The 17,497-nt window shown below is 37.0% G+C and overlaps 1 protein-coding gene across 2 annotated transcripts in view; it reads right to left on the minus strand.

The window, feature by feature from the left end:
- MCTP1 (multiple C2 and transmembrane domain containing 1) overlaps positions 1 to 17,497 on the minus strand; it is a 1,071,916-nt gene that overhangs the window by 298,040 nt on the left and 756,379 nt on the right. For both annotated transcript variants that reach the window (XM_059888261.1, XM_010807608.3), the window contains one exon: positions 4,127 to 4,288. In XM_059888261.1, the coding sequence (XP_059744244.1) occupies positions 4,127 to 4,288 (162 nt within the window). The remainder of the gene's footprint in view (positions 1 to 4,126; positions 4,289 to 17,497) is intronic.

The following is a 17,497-nucleotide window of genomic DNA, read 5'->3' on the forward strand; positions in this document are numbered from 1 at the left end:
ATTTAATCGTATACAGAGAAGCCAAAAGGATTATTTTAAGGCAGGATTAGTAACACTGAATCTAGACTAGTAGGATATCTCACGATTTTAACAGATTGTGGCATTTTTATTTTTGTTTGGAATTCAAAATGGTCAATTTCAAAATTTGACACTGTCAAATGTTATGAGCTCTTTGAACATTTAACAAATTATTTCACCTATCTAAAATTAATATTGGACAAGCTATACACTTATTAACATTGTCTAGAAAAGGTACCCCCTTTTTGGCTCATCGTTTTAAAGCATAGTTATTTGCATGCAATCAACAGTGGTTTCTTTAAGAACATGCCCAGATAAAGGCCCTCAGTAGAGTGCAGAGGGTCACAGGGATGCCAGCTGCAGAACAGCCTCTCCCTACGGAGTTCGCTGTGGTTCATTTTACACTTCTGGTTAGCATCCACACTGCTGCTTTCTTTCATGGAGAGTAGAGGTTGGCAGTGCTTCTCTGTGACATCCACTTTCACACCCAAATTGGTCTTCATAGGCTCCCATTGTGCACACTACAAAGCAACTTGCCTTGTTGGCAGCTCTGAGTGGGAACTACGAGTCTTTCTTTTCTTCACTGTTCTTTTCTGGCTCACAAGCAACCTCCCACCAAAAGCTGAATCTGTAGAAGAGACTACATCCAAGAGATAATACTATGAAAAGTATGAAGAGAAGCCCAGGTGGCCACCTTGCAAATTTCCAATGTGGAAGCCTTCGACCTCTCTGCCCAAGAAACAGCTAAAGTCCTAGTGTAATGAGCTTTACAAACCCTAGGAGCCTCTTTACCTTAACTACATACGCCTCCCTAATACAAGCCCGTAACCATCTAGCTAAGGAACTCTTAGAAGCCATTTGACCCCTCTTAAGACCCCCTAAGAGTACAAACAATCTTTCAGAAGATCTGAAATCTTTGATTCTTCTGAGACAAACCCTAAGTGTTCTTCTTACATCCAATTGAAGCAGCCATTGCTCTTTGTCATTGCTGGGGCTAAAGAAAAAATGAGGGCCAAGAAACCTCCTGGTTTAGATAAATCTCAGATGCCACCTTTGGAAAATTTGAGGAACTGCCCGAAGAGCAGCTTTATTCTGAAGGAGTATTCGAAGCGCTCCATAAATTAAACCTGAGGCCACGCCATAAGATAAGATGACCTAAAAGAAATACAGTAAGATACCACAGCAGTCAAATAATATCATATCATTTTTCTGAAATGACCAAAAGAGAAAACCATAGAATCATGACCAAACAAAAGCAAGTAAATATCATAACTAAATATCCTTTCTTTCTCAGAAAATATGTCTTGTGTCTCTACAAAAATCTATCGTGTCAAATTCAAATTCCTAAAAGCACTGCCAATTTGGCTAAATATACAATATAGTAGTAAACATCAAAGTAAAAGAGTAAAACATTTGGTTAATCATCTTTATATTTTCTCTGTGTGATGTTAAACACCTGGATATTTTTAAAACATCTGGACAAGGAATAAAAAAACCTTGTTTTTCATCATATTGTTTTGGTTACATAGACATAGTAGGCAACTCCTTCCAAGATCTTTATTAGCAAAATATGCTCCAATCAAAATAAATACACAAAAACCAAATGACTTGATCTGAACCACCTTCTCTCCCACACAAGTTTTCTAAGCAAAGCATTAACTATCAGGATAACCTAAGATTCATCTGTTTTTTTTAATCGTTCAAAAATCGTTTCCTTTGGGATTGAAGAAGCCAAGTCTTTTGATAAGAATTGATTAATGTGGCTACACTGAATAAAAGATTTAAATTTTTTCTTAAAGATTTCCCTCAAGATATTCTTTTCAGGAAGTCATTTACATGAAGTTATGTTAGATTAAATCTTGGCTTTGTTACAAAAATATATGAATGAAGAACACATATTTCATAACAAGATGTTCTAATACTTAGACATTTCTTATAGTCATTCTTCAAATTTCCTTCCATGTACTATGTTTGGTAACACACAAATGTCTTCCTATAATACGTATTATTAAAATGATACTGAAGTTTCTTTTATCTGCCAAGCTGTTTAGGTGATGACAAATTTGGGGTAAGACTTCCCTGGTGGCTCAGACGGTAAAGAATCTGCATGAAATGCAGGAGATACAGGTTTGATCCCTGGGTCAGGAAAATCCCCTGGAGGAGGGCATGGCAACTCACTCCAGTTTTCTTGCCTGGAGAATTCCATGGACAGAGGAGCCTGGTGGGCTACAATCCATGGAGTCACAAAGAGTCGGACACAACTGGGAAACTTTCACTCACTCACTCAGTATATTGTGGAATAATTATATATTTTCTCTGTTAATTTTATTCAATGAACCTAATTATTGCTCTCATGCACAGCATTTGCAAGTCTCAACACTGCTTGATCTCAATCCAGTGCTGTTGAACCAGCTTTTTCTTATTTTCCTTTCCTGAAATCAGTATATGTCAAATCTTTGCTTCAATTGTTGGCTATTTAAGTTTTATATCTTTACAATACCTCTACTATACAATTTTAGGTTTGAATTTATGCTTCCCTTAAGAAGAATAAAGTTCTCAGAACTGAGTTATTTCAAGGGCCTTGCCTAAGACTAATATAAGATGAATCAAAATGGATAGGGATCTAGATACTTTGGAGTTCACCCTGTTTCTTAAACCATACCTCAGAAAAGATCTACAAGAGATGTGGATGAGAGATGCCAAATCTGGCCAGGCATGATGGATGCGCACCACACCAAGTGCCAGCTGCTTGTGGCACCAACAAGTCAATAAAAATCAGAACGTCATATTTCTCTATTCAGATCTCTCTTTGATCTGGTCAGTTCCATCTAGAAGATCCCCTTAGATCCTCTAGATCTAAGAATCCTCTAGATCCTTAGGGCTCACATTACCTCCTAAAAAATCTAACCTTTCATTCTTTTAATTTTCATATCTATTCTATGTTTTCATTATTTTTCTCATTTGATTTTTGTCAGATTCAGAAATCTATATTCTATATTTTTTTTCAAACTACAACCAAATTTGGGGGAAAAAATGATCTACATTATTTATTTTATGATTTAATAGTGCTATTTAAGCTTAACCTGAAACACAGAAGGCCAGTAAGCTATGCTTAATATAAAGTAAACTCCAGTTCTATAACTTTTCTAACATTATCTACCTAGGCTAGGTAAACAAAGAAATACATTAAACTAAATGTAATTCTTCACTAAGAAATCAGGTTTGGAAGTTGGTTTTGCAGTTTGTAGATTAATTGTTAATCACTTGCTTCCCTCACTTTGTTTTGCAAATGCAGCCACTATTTACATTTATTCTCCTTAAAATAACATGGCGCATTATGTAAAAGAGAACTTTGGATAACTCACTCCGATATGTATGAAAATCTTTATAAATACAGATATGAAAACAGAAAATGTGCCTTAACCCATTGTGCCTCTGAATTCTACCTTTAATGTTACAAATAGTATTCGAACACACATAGCAGTTTTTTAAAAAAGAATTTTGTTAAGACTAACTAAAAATAACTTACTGTATAATTATAATTACAATGGTAACAACTCATATTTACTGCTTATGATATGCTAGACATTCCCTTAAATATTTTACATTCATTAAATCATTAAATTCTCAAAATTCTACATAGTATATTGGAATCTAAAGTACCAAATTCTGAAAGAAAATAAAGAGAAACTTGATTTAGTCCTATACTATCATTTTAAAGATGACAAAATGGTGGTCTAAGGAAACTAATATTTTGCTCAAGGTCATCAGGCAACAAAAAAAGGTACTACTAGATCATCCAGTGTGCTTGTTCTTTCCATAGGCCAGGTTGTGTTTCTTTGAGTTTAAAAAAAATGTTGATCTAATTTTAGTTAAAGATAATGATCCAAGATTTACTTACAATGATTTTTTAATTCAAACTATTCAATGAATTTCTTAATCCATTGACAACATACAAAGGATAAAAATGTAATTCCACAGTGTGCTTTATACTTAATATTTATTGTAAATTCTACCACATATATATGTTTTTTCAGGTAATGGTATAGATTCAATTAGCAGGAGGCAAAAACAGAGAGAATTATAGATATGCAGAAGAGCATTTTACCTGAAGTATTCCTGGGTATCCGGAGCCATAAGAACATTTCTTCAAACAACTCCTGGACATTTTTTTCCAACTTCAAAAATGATTTTACTAGCTGTGATAAGAACTTGAGTTCATCTAAGGAGAGGAAGAAGTTTCTTCCTTTCTGTGGGTATTCAGGAGTAACTGTAAAAAGAGTAGATCAAAAATATTGAACATGTTATATGTTTTCTCATTCAATATTAGAACAATCTATGACTCCTTAAGCCATCAAAATTAACAAGATCCTTAATGATTAAATCAAGTTTTTTCTTTAGTAAATACAGATAAAATCTCCTAGGAGAATCATTCCCCTCCCCCACTGGGAAGCTAGAGATAAGTGTATTGTTTGATGCAAACATGACAATTAAGTAATTATGTTAAATGATGCAGAGTTATTAATAGGAAATGTGATTTGCTGTTGCAAAATCATATCTTATACAATTCTTTTTTTCTTTTTTTTTAAGGTATGGCATAATTTGAATCTAGTCACAAGGAAGTATAAGATAAAAGTAAACGGAGGGATTTTCTACCAAAAAGCTGACGTATTCCTCAAAAGTGTCATGTTAGGAAACACAAAGACTAGAAAATGTTCTAGTCAAAAGGAGTCTAAAAAGATATGACAACTGAAATCAATACATGATCAGTATTTTATCTTATTATAAAGAACATTATTAGGGTAATTTGGTGAAATCTGAGTAAGGAAGACCTTTGAAGAAAGTAGGGAAAGCCAATAGACCATCCATTCAGGTATGACCTAAATCAAATCCCTTACAATTATATAGTAGAAGTGACAAATAGATTCAAGGGATTAGATCTAATAGACAGAGTGCAAGAAGAACTGTAGATTCATAGTTCATGACATAGTACAAGAGGCAGTGATCAAGACCATCCCCCAAAAAAAGAAATGCAAAAAGGCAAAATGGTGGTCTGAGGAGGCCTTACAAATAGCTGAAAAAAGACAAGTGAAAGGCAAAGGAGAAAAGGAAAGAAATACCCATTTGAATGCAGAGTTTCAAAGAATAGCAAGGAGAGATAAGAAAGCTTTCCTAACTGATCAATGCAAAGAAATAGAGGAAAACAATAGAATGGGAAAGACTAGAGATCTCTTCAAGAAAATTAGAGATACCAAGGGAACATTTCATGCAATGATGGGGACAATAAAGGACAGAAATGGTATGGACCTAACAGAAGCAGAAGATATTAAGAAGAGGTGGCAAGAATACACAGAAGAACTATACAAAAAAGATCTTCATGACCCAGATAACCATGATGGTATGATCACTCATCTAGACCAGACATCTTAGATTGGGAAGCCAAGTGAGCCTTAGGAAGCATCGCTATGAACAAAGCTAGCGGAGGTGATGGAATTCCAGTTGAGCTCTTTCAAATCCTAAAAGATGATGCTGTGAAATGCTGCACTCAATATGCCAACAAATTTGGAAAACTCAGCAGTGGCCACAGGACTGGAAAAGGTCAGTTTTCATTCTAATCCCAAAGAAAGACAATGCCAAAGAATGCTCAAACTACCGCACAATTGCACTCATCTCACACGCTAGCCAAGTAATACTCAAAGTTCTTCAAGCCAAGCTTTAACAGTATGTGCACCGTGAGCCTCCAGATGTTTAAGTTGGATTTAGAAAAGGCATAGGAACCAGAGAATGAATTGCCAACATCTGTTGGATCATTGAAAAGGCAAAAAAGTTTCAGAAAAACATCTATTTCTGTTTATTGACTATGACAAAGCCTTTGACTGTGTGGATCACCACAAACTGTGGAAAATTCTGAAAGAGATGGGAATACCAGACCACCTGACCTGCTTCCTGAGAAATCTGTATGCAGGTCAAGAAGCAACAGTTAGAACTGGACATGGAACAACAGACTGGTTCCAAATTGGGAAAGGAGTACGTCAAGGCTGTACATTGTCACCCTGCTTATTTAACTTCTATGCAGAGAACATTATGCGAAACACTGGGCTGGATGAAGCACAAGGTGGATTCAAGACTGCCAAGAGAAATATCAATAACCTCTCACACGCAGATGACACCACAGTTATGGCAGAAAGCGAAGAAAAACTAAAGAGCCTCTTCATGAAAATGAATGAGGAGAGTGAAAAAGTTACCTTAAAACTCAGAGAACTAAGATCACAGCACCCATTCCCATCACTTCATGGCAAATAGATGGGGAAACAGTGAGAGACTTTATTTTGGGGTGCTCTAAAATCGCTGCAGATGGTGATTGCAGCCATGAAATCAAAAGACAGTTGCTCCTTGAAAGAAAAGTTATGACCAACCTAGACAGCGTATTAAAAAGCAGAGACATTACTTTGCCAACAGAGGTCCATCTGGTCAAAGCTATGGTTTTTCTGGTAGTCATGTATAGATGTGAGAGTTGGACTATAAAGCTGAGCGCCAAAGAATTACATCCATGGGGTCTCAAAGAGTCGGACACGACTGAGTGACTGAATTAAGCTGAACTGAATAAGGTCTAAAACCTAATGTTATTTATTGCATAACTGTTAGTTTCTGATTTAGACAACTATAAAGAAGGCTGAGCACCGAAGAATCGATGCTTTCAAACTGTGGTGTTGGAGAAGACTCTTGAGAGTCCTTGGGACTGCAAGGAGATCAAACCAGTCAATCCTAAAGGAAATCAGTCCTGAATATTCACTGGAAGGACTGATGCTGAAGCTGATTCTTCCCCACAGTATCTAACAACACTGTTTTAATCATCACACCTCAGTTCATAATTTCTATCTGCCCAAGCATATCTATATTTCTCTGTTAACCACGCTAGGATGGGGTTTTCCCCAGCAGGAGTTCCTTCTGCTTTTGCCTTCACTGAATTAATCTCCTTTTCTTTCTTTCAAGTTTCAATTTGCTCTTCTCCTCCAAATCACCTCTCCATTAAACCTTATCTGGATGCAATCAATCCAGGAGTTTGCTTTCCCCCTTTAAGCTGATCTGGTCTTTACCTATTTGGTTTTTCTGTTTTATCACTGTAGAACTGTCTTACTTCAAGAAATCTGGGACATAAATGTTTACACACAGGCAACTATGTTTAGCTGGCCACCAATTATAGTTATAAAATGTATGAAACAAGGATTATTGTTTTACTATAGAATGAGCTCTATGATTCTTAGGAAATACAAATTTCTCCTAAATCCTAAGAAAAGTATAAAGGAAAAAACTAAATTTGCACTTTAGAGCAAGACAGCATTAAATTCACTATCAACTAACAATGAATAAGTTCATGTAAAAAATAAAAATAACCATATAGCTGAGGGCATTTTCCCCCTATATATTTTACTAATTTTTTTCTAAAATATAAAATTCTATCTATCATTTAGAATATTAAGGACACATTTTAAACTTTTCTTCATGACAAGGTTTTGAAGACAGTTACTTATTTCTGTGCTGCACTCAGCGATTAGTGTTTTTCCCTTTGTTAAAGGCATTTCTCAAAGATGTAACCATTAGAAAAGGGTTCTATGATCAGATAGATTCAGGAATTACTACATACTAAAATCACTGCAGATGGTGACTGCAGCCATGAAATTAAAAGATGCTTACTCCTTGGAAGGAAAGTTATGACCAACCTAGATAGCATACTGAAAAGCAGAGACATTACTTTGCCAACAAAGGTCCGGCTAGTCAAGGCTATGGTTTTTCCAGTAGTCATGTATGGATGTGAGAGTTGGACTGTGAAGAAAGCTGAGCACCAAAGAATTGATGCTTTTGAACTGTGGTGTTGGAGAAGACTCTTGAGAGTCCCTTGGACTGCAAGGAGATCCAACCACTCCATTCTGAAGGAGATCAGCCCTGGGTGTTCTTTGGAAGGAATGATGCTAAAGCGGAAACTCCAGTACTTTGGCCACCTCATGCGAAGAGCTGACTCATTGGAAAAGACTCTGATGCTGGGAGGGATTGGGGGCAGGAGGAAAAGGGGACAACAGAGGATGAGATGGCTGGATGGCATCACCGACTAGATGGACGTGAGTTTGAGTGAACTCCCGGAGTTGGTGATAGACAGGGAGGCCTGGCGTGCTGGGGGTCTCAAAGAGTCAGACACGACTGAGCGACTGAACTGAACTGAAATATTCTCTAAAGTGATTCACAAGGAATTCCCTGGTAGTACAATGGTTAGGACTCTGCTCTCTTAACTGCTAGGGGCCTGGGTTCAATAATCCCTGATCTAGGGGAACTAAGATTTCACAAGCCACAGAGCATAGCCAAAAAAAATATAAAATAAAAGTTATTCACAGTGCAAATTAGTATACTAAAGTCTATGTAGTTCTATAATAAATTAAAAATGTTAAAGATTTAATGTTTCTCTAGCTTTTTTGACCAATGAACACCAGTTCACCAACATGTCAGTCAACTTCTAAGATTTTCTCAAACAGCAGCTGAGGGGACATTGTTCTGGGGTCTGGTTTACAATCCCACTTGAGTATCTACAGCTGCTGTGTAGTGTTTCCCCCATTTTAGGCCTTTCCTTGGGGGTTCTTATTGCTACTTTTTCCACTCATAAACTCTTGCTCCCAATTGCTGTTGCTGTTTGGGTTGCTCAGTAGCGTCTGACTCTTTGCAACCCCATGGACTACAGCACACTGGGCTTCCCTGTCCTTCACTATCTCCCAGAGTTTGCTCAGACTCACGTCCATTGAGTCGACAATGCCATATAGCATCTTGTTATTTTTCAGGATTTTCTGAGAAACTAATGAAAGTCTTCAAAATTCTTCTAGACTCTCTTATTGAAAAAAAAAAATCATGTAGTCATAGCTTCAGGGCTGAACAGGACCACCTGAAGTCCATCCATGGCTGTCATAGGACACAGTGGTCCAGGACCTTGTGTTTTATTAAAAGTGCAAATTCCTAGGTCATCTCCAGATCTCTTTTAAGCAAATGCCCCAAGTGAGTTTTCTGCACAGAAAAGTTTGAGACTACTACCTGAGGGATCTAATTAAAAACCTTCGTGGTTGAAAAGCACTCTCTAGGCATTAGAAAACTTGGATTTTAGTCTTAGCAAGTCAACTAAAGAGGTGCTCTTATATATATATAAAACATATATTTACATATATAAAACATCAATGACTTAAAAAAAAAACTCCCCATTTTCCAAGGTCACAAAATTTATTTAAGATTTTTTTTTTCATTTTTGGAAGAAATATGGAATGTCTGTTGGGAATTGCTAAGGTAAATGAATTATTATGTATCTATACATTTTCCCTGGGCAAAAGAAGAACTTGTCCTCAAAAAATACCTAAAGAATAATTAGAGTTCTTTAGGCACACTCATCAGAAATGTAAAATGATTTCCTTGAGTTCAGAGACTATGTCCAGTTTATTCACTATAGTACCTGAAGAATCCAGCACAAGGTAGACACTCAAAAATACTAGTTAAAAAAAAAAAAAGTATGCAATCCCTAGAAATAGCTAAAAAAAACAAAATAAAAAACAAAAAGATTTCATACTTAATCCCATCAAAACAATAAATATGTAAGTCAACAGACAAATGATTACAGTATTATATATACATTCTTGTCAGTATTTTGACAAAATAGATCTCAAAGTTATTTCTAAAATAGAAAATGTGTGCAAAAGGATATAAAAACAATGATGAAGTGGAAACTTTATAAAGCATAGTGATACAACAGACTAAGACACATTTTTTTGTGTTTAAAAAGTAAAATTATACTTTAGAAAATACTCTATCATTAAAAAATTCACAGATATTCATAGATCTTTTGTTTTTAAAAATAGAAAATCTCTCTCTTCTATTTATATTTATATACACATGCTGTTGCTGCTTAGTCGATTCAGTCGTGTTCGACTCTGTACGACCCCATAGACTGCAGCCTGCCAGGCTCTTCTGTCCATGGGATTCTCTAGGCAAGAATATCGGAGTGGGTTGCCATGCCCTCCTCCAGGGGATCTTCCTGACCCAGGGATAGAACCCAGGTCTCCTGCACTGCAGGCACATTCTTAACCACTGAGCCACCAGGGAAGCCCCTTATATACACATACATACAGACACACACACGGACTTCCCTGGTGGCTCAGACAGTAAAGCGTCTGCCTATAATGCGGGAGACCTGGGTTCAATCACTGGGTCGGGAAGATCTCCTAGAGAAGGAAATGGCAACCCACTCCAGTATCTTGCCCGGAAAATTCCCATAGATGGAGAAGCCTCGTAGGCTACAGTCCATGGAGTTGCAAAGAGTCGGACACAACTGAGCAACTTCTTTTCACTTCACTTCACACACACACACACACACACACACACACACACACATAGATATATCACTCAGAGGATATATACTATAAATTATATACTTAGAAGTGCTATTCACCCAGTAACTAATAGTTAAAATATTAACTCCATTATCTTGTAGCAAAAATAAGGACACTGAAAATAAATCTAGGACATTAAAGCTCCTCACATTTGATCTGCAACAAAGCAGCTTTTGGAATAAATATCAAAGTCCAGCTAAATCAGACAGACCATAAAAATGTGGGGTGCAGCTGAAAGTACACATATTATTTTCCAAAACCATTAGCAACAGAATTCTTGTTAATGATAGCATTAAGATACAGGAGAAAATGAGAAGCTAGCAAAATCAGATAATCTGAAGCTGGTGGATCAGTATAATAGGATAAAAGGTGCACATTTTCGTTTTCCCAAGAAAAACGAACACTAGCCACCCTATTATTGACTGTAAATGGATCCATTTTCAGCAAGGAAGTATTCTTGGTGCCACCAGACAAGCGATGTTAAAAAAAGAGGCGACACACAAAAGCTATTGAAAGTCTCATTTTGCCGGATGAAATTCATGACATAATCCAAATGGAAGATATTTGTTCCAGTAAAGAGAACTTTTTAACAATATTGCAATAAGGAGTCAGCAGACACTGCTTAGGAACAAATAACAAGCAGAACCTTCCCAGTACCCAAGTCACTTCCTGAGAGCAGGCGCGGCTGCAGAGACCACTCGAGTGTTCCAGCGGCCAGAAGGAGCCCTGTGCCTCTCTGAGCACCTGTTCCAAGGAGCCACACAGCAGGGAAAGAAACCGGATGCAAACCCTATATCCCTTCATTGTTATGGGAGCCTGGTTAGTAGACGGAAATCATGGAGGACCTGCAGGCATGGCTTTTTGTCACACTCACCGCGAAGAAATCAAAGCTGTTCCCTCTCGCTCTTCCCACAGCATTATTTTCATAACTTTATGTATTTCCCACATCTATATGGCTAGGGAGGCACTTGAGGCAGAGACAAAGAATATTTCTACCTTACTTTTCAAAACGGAATTCAATACCTTATCTCTTTTGACGAAGTTTCTATATGTACCACCCAAAACGGATAGGGTGAAATAAAACTTTAAAATAAACTGAGTGACTGGAGGACTAACAGGAGGAAGTGAATAACTCTGAAGTTGAGTTAAAGTGCAACCAGACCCAAGGGATACATGAACATCTGGATATGTGGACAATGAGATACCCCGCACATAAACTTCAGGACCCCTTTTCTGCACGGTGAGAGGATGAAAACAGAACTATGGGAAATGCGGAGCCTCAAAAAGCTAACTGAATCTGAATTCAGGAAATGTTCAAACTCTTCGAAGATGGAGGTTGGGCTCCCCCTCTCTTTAGCTCTTTCCCTATTTTTGTTTCTTCCCCCATCTCTCTTTTACTTTTTTTTGATGCAGATGATTTTTAAAGTCTTTATTGAATTTGTTATCGTTTTCATCTGATGTTTTGGTTTTTTAAGCCATGAGGCATGGGTTAGTTTCCCAACCGGGGGTCAAACTCACACCCCCTGCCTCGGAAGGCAAAGTCTTAACCACTGGACCGCCAGGAAGTCCCCTCCACGTTTTATTACGCGGCATGCTGCTACTTCTAGCGCCACTACAAGAAGCGTAAGAGGTAGCATAGCAGTTAACAGGGAATTGTGAGACCTGAGGGCCTGAATTCAAATCCTGACCCTGCTCCCTACTAACTTTCCACAAATTCCTTAATATCTTTATGCTTCACCAGCGTACAAGGTTTAACTGAATAAATACAAGAGCAGTTCCTGAGAGCTAGTAAGGGCTGTATAAATGTGTGATGTTATGACCACCTCCTCTGAGAAGCCTGGCCAGCTGAGTTGCCTGTTTTCTATGATCCTCCCTATTTCACTGCACGTACCTTTATTTCAGCACTTGCTATATCATTTATAATTATTAGTTTGGGCATTGTCTCCTCAAACTTTAATCTTAAAGGCAGACATTTTTCCCCTTATATTGCATTCTCATTATTTATCATAGTGTCTACTGTGAAGAATGACTTCAAAATGAGAAACACTGGTTAAGTGTCAGAGACAATACCAACTGCTCTTAACTTATTTTATTTGACTTTTTTCCCTGGCCATAAAAAAACTTCTTTAGTAAAATACTAATAGTAAATGAATTTAACATTAACCATTAAATGCCAATTTTAACAGTCATATTTAATAAAATACGTCAATTTTAATATTAATATCTTCGGGAGAAACAACCATAAGCATTATATCAAAGACCTGTAAACTACTTTAAATATCACTGTTATTTAATAGGCTCCATCTCTAAGCTTGAACATTTATAAAGTTTAATGGTTCACTCTAAGATCTTAGATTTTTAGATCTACTTAGTGGATCTTAGATCCACTCTAAGACCTTCCACTGCTGCTTAGCTGTGTCAACCCTTGAAAACATTGGTTTTGTTTCTCTGTGTGTGGTCATCATCTTTTTTAGAACCTCAAAAGCTATGCACCTATGTTCACAGAAACAATGTCTTGCATGTAATTCTAAGAGCTTCCCAGATCCACTGAAGCCTTTCGTTCTCATTGATAACCTGTTAAGGCCCTCTGCCTTGGTTTACCTGACTTGAGCAGAAGTCGGATGAGCAGGTCTCAAGATCTTCCTCTCACTGAGGAGACTTGTATTATAATATCTTCTAGAAATTTCTACTTCCCCTTGCAAGAAGAATGGGTTCTACTTCATAATCTCATCACTCATTCCGTATGATAAAAGGTCTTGAAAGATTTAGAGACTACTCTGCCCACTAAGACATAGGCCCTGGGTATGGTGAGAAAATAAACTGAGGAGTAATAACTAACCCTCTTGCTGCTCATGAACTTACATAAACACACAGATTAGTACTAAGTGGCCACTGCTTTGATAGTGGGACATGATGACCAAGTCACTCGATTAGAAAAGACTGAATTGCTAGTATAATACTAGCAGTGCAGACCATAGCTGCATTTTCTGTATCTTCTTTCTGTTTTAGGCCAAGAAAGTTGTTATGCTTAATTTTGCACCCACTGAGAGGATTGGTAATTATGGTCTAAGACAACTATACCTATGGAGAGAATAAATGCTCACAACCCACCCTCAGCCCCCATGTGACTTGGAAATTTGCTATTCCCTTTGGCGGGGTGCACATAGCAAATATCTTCTTGCTTCACATACACTGGCTGAAACGGGTGGAGATAAAGTCATCTTGAAGCTATTCTTCTGGGTCAGTGAGAAACTAAAAAGAATCTGCTTCTATTATTACCCTTTTATGATTTTGGGGCCAACACCGGCTCCACTGGGTGCTACCTAAATGTACTGCTAAATGATAACAAAATTCTCCCACACTCCATCCCATCTTCTCTGGCAGCAGCTGTCAGTATTACAACAACAAGGGATCAGACTTCTCATCCATTTGCCAAGGGTAGATACTTGGGTACAATACTCCTGTCCCTCTCCTATTTTCTCTCTTTGTTATTTTGTTTACCTGACTGAGAACATGAGAGAGAGAGTATCTGACTCCTGATGTAGCCACTGTTATTTGAAGATGCCAATCAAAGAATGGCTTACATTTGAATTCAGCCAAAATTGAGAAATGTACCCAGGACAAATCTCTGAGTATTTTCCCAGCTGACTTTTGCTTTATGCTGGTTTAACTCCCAGTTATAAATACACAGATATGCTGACCCTCTTAAAGAGCATCTTAATAAAAAGACATCTCTAGTGTAATGAAATAAGGTTTAAATTTTAAGTACTGTATGCTAATGGGACATTATTAATGAAATATCTTCTTAATATCCTTTTCTCAGTCTCAAATTTTGGTAGAGTTAATTATATCTATTATCATAGGTGTTACTTTCTATTATCATGACCAAAAATTAACCTATAGAAAAATCTTGAAGTTAACAATTCATTTTTACTACAGTCTAAGGTTGTATCTGAGAATCAGTATTTCATTTTTTTAAAGATATGCCATGATAGAGATATTACATTATCAGTTTGTAATTAACATGTTAAAAAATGAATTCTAAAAATTTAGCCTTAGAATAAAATAATGCCATTATCAAAAAGAGGGATTTGAGATACCTGAGTATATGCTTCCTAATATAATTCTAATTGAATCATAACCTTTCAAAAGGGATTGAACACTTTTCCTCTTTTATACTATTAAAAAAATAAAGAGTAAGATTCTCTTAACACTTCTTTATCAGGTAGGAAAATTATAATACTTGTGAAGATATGTTAAAATGAATATGCAAAGAGATAGCTGTGGTGATAATAGTATCTTGTACCCACCTGGCAAGCGGTATTCACGAGCTCATTATTCTAAAACAGAGAGGAGGGGAGGCCTTGGACTTAGGGAAGCCATTTACCAGGTGTGATAGCTCCTCATTGAGCAAATTCTATAGTTATTTTACCTTATTAGCTGCCTTCCTCACCTAAGGAATAGTTATCCAGCCATAAAGGCAAAGTCATATTTCCTTCAAACTTTAAATATGACTTTGGGGACCCTTGGGAAGATATCATCTTTTATACTATCTTCCCTCAAAAGGCCTACAAGCCACAAAAAAAAAAAAAAAAATCTTTAAGTGGGTTTCACTTGCCAACTCAACAGAGATTTGCCTTGTGCCTATAATGCAAGAGGCAACCATGTGCCATATACCACGGGTGATGAGACACGAGAGGCAGACAGTGGCATCAGAAAGCAGGCTAGGGGTGACGAGCCAGGGCTAGGCTTCACACCAGTCACCATCAGCTCCTTAGGCCACTCCTGTCTCTTCAGAGTAAATTCACCTCTCTTCAACAATTTAAGTTCAGGTAGGAAAAAAGGCATTAGGTTCAATATATACGGGAAAAAAAAAAAAAAACAAACCCTCTGAGTTGAGAAAATTCCATGGATAAAAAATTAATTGAAGACATTATCAAGAGTTTACTGTCAACCTATTTTGATATAAATGACCAATGCTGGGCTCTGTTGTTCTAATTTATTTCAGGAAAATATTTATGATTGAAAAAAGGTAAATAAAAAATACATGAAAAATTAAACCGAACTTGGCTTTTCTTTGCATATATAAATACTAGATGTCTTTGATTTTTATATTATAATTAAAAAAAAACTTCCCTGGTGGCTCAGATGGTAAGAATCTGCCTGCAATGCGGTAGACTGGGGTTTGATAACTGGGTCGGGAAGATCCCCTGTAGAAGGGAATGACTATCCACTCCAGTATTCTTGCCTGGAGAACTCCATGGACAGAGAAGCCTGGCAGGTTACAGTATGTGGGGTTGCAAAGAGTTGGACACGATTGAACGACCAACACTTTCACTTTCACAAACACAATATTTTAGAACTCATCTTGCATTGCATTGGGTCCAGTACTACTGGTGCCTGGGTTGTGATGTACAGAAAGGAAGATAAGAGTAAGAAGAAAGACATCAACAAGTCTACAAATAATAAATGCTGGAGAGGATGTAGAGAAAAGGGAATTCTTCTACACTGTTGGTGGGAATGTAAATTGGTATACAGCTACTACATAGAACAGTATGGAAGTTCCCTAAAAAGCAAAACTGAGTTACCAGTAATCCCACTTCTGGGGCATATATTCAGAAGAGACAAAAATGTTAATTTGAAAAACTACACGCACTCCAATGTTCGTAGCAACACTATTTACAATATCCAAGACATGGAAGCAATCTAAATATCTGACAAACAAATGGATAAAGAAGATGTGGTACATTTATACAATGGAATATTACTCAGTCACAAAAAGAGTGATACAATGCCATAGAGCTTATCATACTAAGTAAATCAGAGAAAGACAAATATCATATGATATCACTTATATGCGGAATCTAAAAAAATGAGACAAGGGAACTTATTTACAAAACAGAAACAGACTCAGAGATGTAGAAAACAAACTTATGGTGACTGAAAGGGAACACGGGGGCATAAGTTTGGGATTAACAGACACAGTACTATATATGAAACAGATAAACAACAAGGGCCTATTATATAGCACAGGGAACTATATTTGATACCGTGTAATAGCTTATAATAGAAAAGAAGATGAAAAAGAATATATATACTCAGTTATATACATATATATGTATATAGATGTATATAGATATGTATATATTACTGAGGGCTTCCCAGGTGGCTCAGTGGTCAAAGAATCTGCCTGCCAAGAGACCTGGTTTGATCCCTGAGTTGGGAAAATCCCCTGGAGAAGGGAATGGCAACTCACTCCAGTATTATTGACTGGGAAATCCCATAGACAAAGGAGGCTGGTGGGCCTACAGTCCATGGGTTCACAAAAGAATAGGACGTGACTTAGTGACTAGACAACAACACATTCACCGAACACATCATATATGGTAAAAAGCCTTACATATGTTATTTCTAATCATCACAGAAACTATCATCAGGAAAGAGGCTCAGTAAAGGTAAATTATTTATCAGTGAAGGACAATGTGAAAGTATTCTTTAAGAAAAACGGCAATAACACTGATTTTCAACTGAAAAATAAAGTATCGATACTATGGAAGTCAGGAGGTGATTCCTCTGAACAGCTTGACTCTAAGATCAATGTAAGAATAATATAGACAATTTGATCCATCAGTAAGAGACAATTCGTACTTTTCCCAGAATTGGAAACCACCTTTTATATGTATCTTTCTTTCAAACATCAAGTTCTAACAATGATAATAGAAAAAATTAAATAATGTTCATTTTGTGCCAGATACTGTTATACGCATTCTTGTACTTGTGCTAATCCTCTAAACTCTGTGAGGAAAGCCCCAACATTAGCACCTACCTTGAAAGTATAAAGATGTTAAATAAATTGCTCAAGATCACAAAGCTCGTAAGTAACTTTTTAAATGGGCTTGTTATGTTAGGATCAATCTATAGCAGGCAACAGAATTATCTGGACAGTTGTTAACACACAGGTTGGTGAGCTGCCCCCAAAGCTTCTGATTCAGTGAGTCTAGGGTGGAGCCCAAGAATTTCTATTTTTCACACGCTCCAGGTGATGCTGCTGCTGATTTAGAAAC

Source organism: Bos taurus, chromosome 7 (assembly GCF_002263795.3).
Source record: "Bos taurus isolate L1 Dominette 01449 registration number 42190680 breed Hereford chromosome 7, ARS-UCD2.0, whole genome shotgun sequence".
NCBI classification, from domain to species: domain Eukaryota; kingdom Metazoa; phylum Chordata; class Mammalia; order Artiodactyla; family Bovidae; genus Bos; species Bos taurus.